Source organism: Oxyura jamaicensis, chromosome 19 (assembly GCF_011077185.1).
Source record: "Oxyura jamaicensis isolate SHBP4307 breed ruddy duck chromosome 19, BPBGC_Ojam_1.0, whole genome shotgun sequence".
In the NCBI taxonomy this organism is placed as follows: Eukaryota; Metazoa; Chordata; class Aves; order Anseriformes; family Anatidae; genus Oxyura; species Oxyura jamaicensis.
In genome coordinates this window covers 10,095,395-10,100,109 of record NC_048911.1, presented here as the reverse complement: position 1 = coordinate 10,100,109, position 4,715 = coordinate 10,095,395, and the positions used below count along the sequence as shown (strand labels likewise).

Sequence of the window (4,715 nt, the reverse complement as noted above, 5' to 3'; positions counted from 1 at the left end):
TAAACCTGTTTGTTTTCTTCTTGTTACTGTTTTTCATTTAGCCTGAAAACAAAATTCTTAATAAAAAACAACCTAGGCAATCGAGTTCACAGACGTGGGAAAAATGCAAGTCTAATCAGCTCTGAATTCTAGGATTGATTGCTATTTCCAGTTTTTCTGTGCCCAACTTTCAGTGACTGTTTCTGTAACAGCACTCAACTATGTCTTCAGCAGTTATAACAGCACCTCCTTCACACTTCTGAGGTGACTGATGGCATTAAGAGTCACTAAAATTTTCAAAGATCCCAATTATTTGGTATTATTATACTTTATCCTCTCAGGAATTTAAGCAAGCAATGAAACAGAGAACATATTGGAACATTATATAAATAGCATCTCTTCTGAATTAGCTATAAAAAGATGACACCAGACAGCTGTTAGAATGCTTCAAACAAACAGCATCGGACACTTCAGCAGCAGGACTGTCACAAACTGTACCGTCGCTGCAAGAAGTTAAGAAACATCTTTACTAGTGCAAATGAGACACCTGAACAGACAGAATTTCCCATTTTAAAGAAAGCGTTTAATTTTTCACCTCAAAAGTTGAGACAACATTCAAAAACAAGGTCATCTGATAACCACTGGCTGTGCACAGACGGGTTCCTGAGCAGGTGAATGCCACCTGCACGTTACGCCCAGCTGGGGGATGTGTGAGGACAACGTGACAGCTGTTAGGACACAGGGCTCTCCTTCTGTGTTTCTGTCAGTTCTGGTGCCTGCTCCTCCACATCTTTCTTCTTTCCCTGCATCTCCTCCAACACACTTTGAAGTTGCTGATGTAGCACAGAATCCCTGGCTTCAGCATCCTGGTGACTCTGTTGTGCTACCTACGGTTAAAAACAGACACAAAACAAAACAAAACCCAACCAAACAAAAGAAATGGCTGCAAGAAGTTTCTTTCAAAGCACGACTGAAGAGAGCAACAGAAAGCAACAGCCAGCGTGAATGTCCGAGAGAGCTGGCAGCTAAGTTCTAACTCATGCTTAGCTTATTATCGAAGTAGGTACAGTCTCAAAGTATCACCAGGGCAAGAAATGAAAATGAGATCGCTGACCTCAAGGTAAAAGATTAAAGCCAGCTGGCCATTTCATCTTTTCATACACTCGTTGGACATTATACTTGTAATAGAACCAATTTCTGCTCCTGGTCAGCCTCTTCTATTGAAGAGGCACTCTGGATGCTCAGCCCACGGGTAATTGGACAATGAGGAGAATGGCGAGCACATTACAGGAGAGAATGACAACCGAATTTAGTTTACAGAGCTGCCATTTTTATAAACGGTTTTTCTCCCTTCTTTTTGAGGGTGTTCAAACTCAAAGGACGGCGTTCTCAAAAGAACGGCTTATCTTTCAGACTTGAACAAAGTACAAAGATTGCTAACCATCACAGAGCAGCAGTGTTCTACTCTACCTGACACGCTGTTCTGGAAGCATCATCAGATTGCTTTTTTACCCCATTTTACATCAAGAGTTACGTGACACTTGTCTGAAGTAACAAGGAACTAGACTCCACATGCCCGGGAGCCGTCTCCTCTCTTTTACATCCGTGAGAACAGATGCCAGGCACTTTGGACAACTCTTCTAGGGAGTTGTTTTCTTACCAAAGACATAAGCACACGAGCCCGAAACTACAAAACCAACTGAAATAAGTCTGTGGCTTGTTTCTGTTGTTGTTACTGATAGCGGTTTTGTTTTTTGAAGCAAGTTTATGTACAAGTTTCCAAGTCAGGATTAAAATTAAAGAATGAGAGTGATACTGCATTAGAATACTTAATTACTAAGAAGGGATAGAAAAGTGTGCCTGCTATCTTCAACCCGGAAGAGGTTCTATTTTATTCTCTGGTACCTTATAGAATATGTAATTTGGGCTAACTCAGTCTTAGGACCTAGAAATTAAGCTTTCTGAATCCAGAGGCCAAATCATTTTCTGAATATTTAATACTTACTTTATCTGTTCCTCTTCTCTGCAAAATTATCCCACTGGCTAAAAGGGCTTTTCCTGTTTCTTCAAACAATTTTTCCTCTTCAATTTTCCCTTCTTCTTTCAATTCATTGTATTTCTCAACAAACCTAGATTTCAAGATTGGATTTTTAATCTCACAAACAGTGTTTTTGTTTGCTGATTAAGAAGAGACAGGGACAAGTTTCAGAAGCATTTTTAGTTCAATTATACATAAACAAAAAAAAAAATACCTTTGGCAAGTTGATTTGTAGTTTGGTTGTGCTAAATCAAAAGGTCTTGGACCGCTTCCATACACTCTATAAAATTTCCTGTTAAAAAAAAAATAAAACAGTTCAGGTTTTAAAGCAATCAAATCCAGACGTGTTTTGAAGTAAATGAACAAGACTGGGGTCACCTAATTTAGTCTACAAGAGTCAGCCAATTTAGTCTACAACCTGATGTATTCACGTAACTGTTCTTCCTTTCTTCCAACGGGTATTAGATCATACAGAGGTACCCGTTACAGAATGTAACTGTTAATCTAGGGTTGCATCAGAGGAGCACCGTGAGTTCTGCACAGAGGGTTCGGCTCGGCCCATCCTGCCCTTTTCCACGGTAGCTGAGCCTTCCCCTGGCGCCTCGTGCAGCTCCACTAGTATTTACAGGCACGCAGAAGACATGATGCTGTGAGATTTAACACTGCGAGCCACTCCTCGTGACACACACGAGCACGAAGGGCTCTGCCTGAAGGACTCGAGGCAGTAACGGCGCTGCGGTGCGGCCGTGCGGGGACCCTGGGGGCCTCAGGAGGGTCCCCCGTGGATCCGAGCCGGGCCGGGAGCCTCGAGGGGCCGTCCCCGTGCCCCGACTCACGCTCGCACTGTGTCCTCGGGGTAGAAGATCTCCGTGACGCTGTCCCTCGCGCGGCCGTATCGCGGCCGGGGCAGGCGGTAGCGCGGCTCGCGGCGCGGCGGGCAGGCGGCGTACACCTCGAACCACAGCGGCTGGCGCTGCACCCCCATGCGCAGCAGGTCGCGGGTCCTGCGGGGACAGGAGGCGGCTCAGGGGGGTTCGGGGGAGCTCGGGGCCGTTCCCCCTCCGCCCCAGGCCCCCTCCCGGCCGTACCGGCTGAAGACGCTGCCGACCTTCTGCACGCGGCTCCCCGCCATGGCGGCTCTAGGCCGCCCCTAGCAACGTCGCCACCTAGCAACGGCCAGCCCGGAAGCGGAAGCGCCTGCCCTCCGCGCCGCTGAACCAATCAGCTGGCAGAGCGCGCGCAGCCCCGTGCTGGGCGCGCAGGCAGAAAGAGTCGATAGCCGAGCGGATGCCCACCCAGATTTACACCCCACTCCCCCCCGCCCCCCGCCATTTAAAGTGACAGCGCCACCACGACCGAGCCCCGCCACCGCCCCCGGCCCGGTCACGAACACGCGGGGTCGGGACCCTCGGGACCCTTCCGCCGCCCTTGGTGGCCCCTGATGGGCACGGGGCTGAGACCCAGATCCCCACGGGCCTCCAGAGCCCTGAGGGTCCCCTCCACCCACCTGGGCAGCACCTGCTGGGATTTATCCTTCTTTTGGGGCTAAAAGCCCCAAAACAGGTCCCAGAGCAGCATTACCACACCCCTGTGCAGGCCGAATGGGGACCTCAGTGCTCCAGGGGCCAAGGAACGGACCCGGCCTGGAGGACGCTGTGTAAAACATCACCACTTGCACCCCAAAACCACGCACACGCCGCTCCCTGGCCCTCAGCGGCTGCTTTGGTTCCCCTGCCATGCTCCCCCCATCACGGGGCGGCCGTGCCCACCCTGCAGCGGGGGCACTGTGCCTCCCCAGGGCCTGCGAGCGATGGCAGACCAAGACGGGGCCGAGCAGGGTCCGTGGCAGCAGCTGTCACCCCGCTAACGCTGAGCACCTGCGGGGTGCCGGACGTGGCGGTGCTGCCGTCTCCGGTTTCCGAGGGAGCCATTCGGGCCGCCCTGCTCCCGGCCCCAGCCGGCGGCTGCGAGTGACGGGGCAGGACAGCTGCTGGCCCCAGAGAACAGGGAGCTGCTGTCCTTGCGCTGGGTGCTCCCGCAAGGAGAGGGCACACCACAAACTGCTGCCCAGAGGCGTCCTGGCACACGCAGCCGGCCATTTATCTCCATACAGGAGGGAGGACGTCCATATGGCCCGGCATCGTCTGGGGTCCTGCTGGCTGGGGCTCGTCCTCTGTCCCCATGGCACTCTGCACCCACCCCGTCCACCGTCCCCCAGCTGAGCACCATTACACCCCCACGGCAGCCTGGGGAGCAGCAGTGGGGGGCTGAAAACATCCCCCAGCAGTGGCACACAGAGAGCTGGGGTCTCCCTTCGGTCCCCTTTTATGTTGGGTCTCACCCAGACAGAGCCAACACCCGGCAGCATTACACCAGGGCCTGATCCTGCACCGCAGCCCCGGCACTGCTCGCTGGGCCCAGGAGGTGGCAGCAGACGGTGCCTGGCCGCCACCACCGAGCCCCAACCCGTATTTTTTTTTTTTTTTTTTTTTTTTAACCCTGATTAATGAAATCCAACAGTTTACACCAAGGTTGTTTGCTCTGGGCAAACAGCCTGCCCCCCTTTCCCCCGGCGGTTGCGTGAACCCAGCTTCCAAGAAGCTCATGGCAAAGGCCGATGTGATGCCTGCTCGCTAGGATGCGGCCTGGGAATGAGCTTCTTGGAAGCTGGGTTCACGCAACCGCCGGGGGAAAGGGG

General features: G+C 52.2%; 1 protein-coding gene across 2 annotated transcripts; it reads right to left on the bottom strand.

The window, feature by feature from the left end:
• Positions 1 to 540: 540 nt before the first annotated feature.
• MRPS23 (mitochondrial ribosomal protein S23) lies at positions 541 to 3,263 on the bottom strand. Of its 2 annotated transcripts, none has more exons than XM_035343334.1 (5): positions 3,106 to 3,263; positions 2,854 to 3,021; positions 2,232 to 2,309; positions 1,981 to 2,108; positions 541 to 862 (listed from the first exon to the last, which is right to left on the bottom strand). In XM_035343334.1, exons 1-5 carry the CDS (start codon positions 3,147 to 3,149, stop codon positions 711 to 713), a joined length of 570 nt encoding a protein of 189 aa, XP_035199225.1. In that variant the 5' UTR covers positions 3,150 to 3,263; the 3' UTR covers positions 541 to 710. The 2 variants fall into 2 exon arrangements, with proteins under 2 accessions (XP_035199225.1, XP_035199226.1); XM_035343335.1 differs by having other exon boundaries at positions 3,126 to 3,241.
• Positions 3,264 to 4,715: the final 1,452 nt, after the last annotated feature.

What these genes read in the sequence shown, in the direction of transcription:
- MRPS23 (XM_035343334.1), bottom strand. Translation starts at nt 3,149, where the DNA reads ATGGCGGGGAGCCGCGTGCAGAAGGTCGGCAGCGTCTTCAGCCG. An exon ending in TACAAATCAACTTGCCAAAG is followed by an intron (nt 2,109 to 2,231) that starts GTATTTTTTTTT and finishes CTTGAAATCTAG; the next exon opens with GTTTGTTGAGAAATACAATG. An exon ending in AAGAGGAACAGATAAAGTAA is followed by an intron (nt 863 to 1,980) that starts GTATTAAATATT and finishes AACCGTAGGTAG; the next exon opens with CACAACAGAGTCACCAGGAT.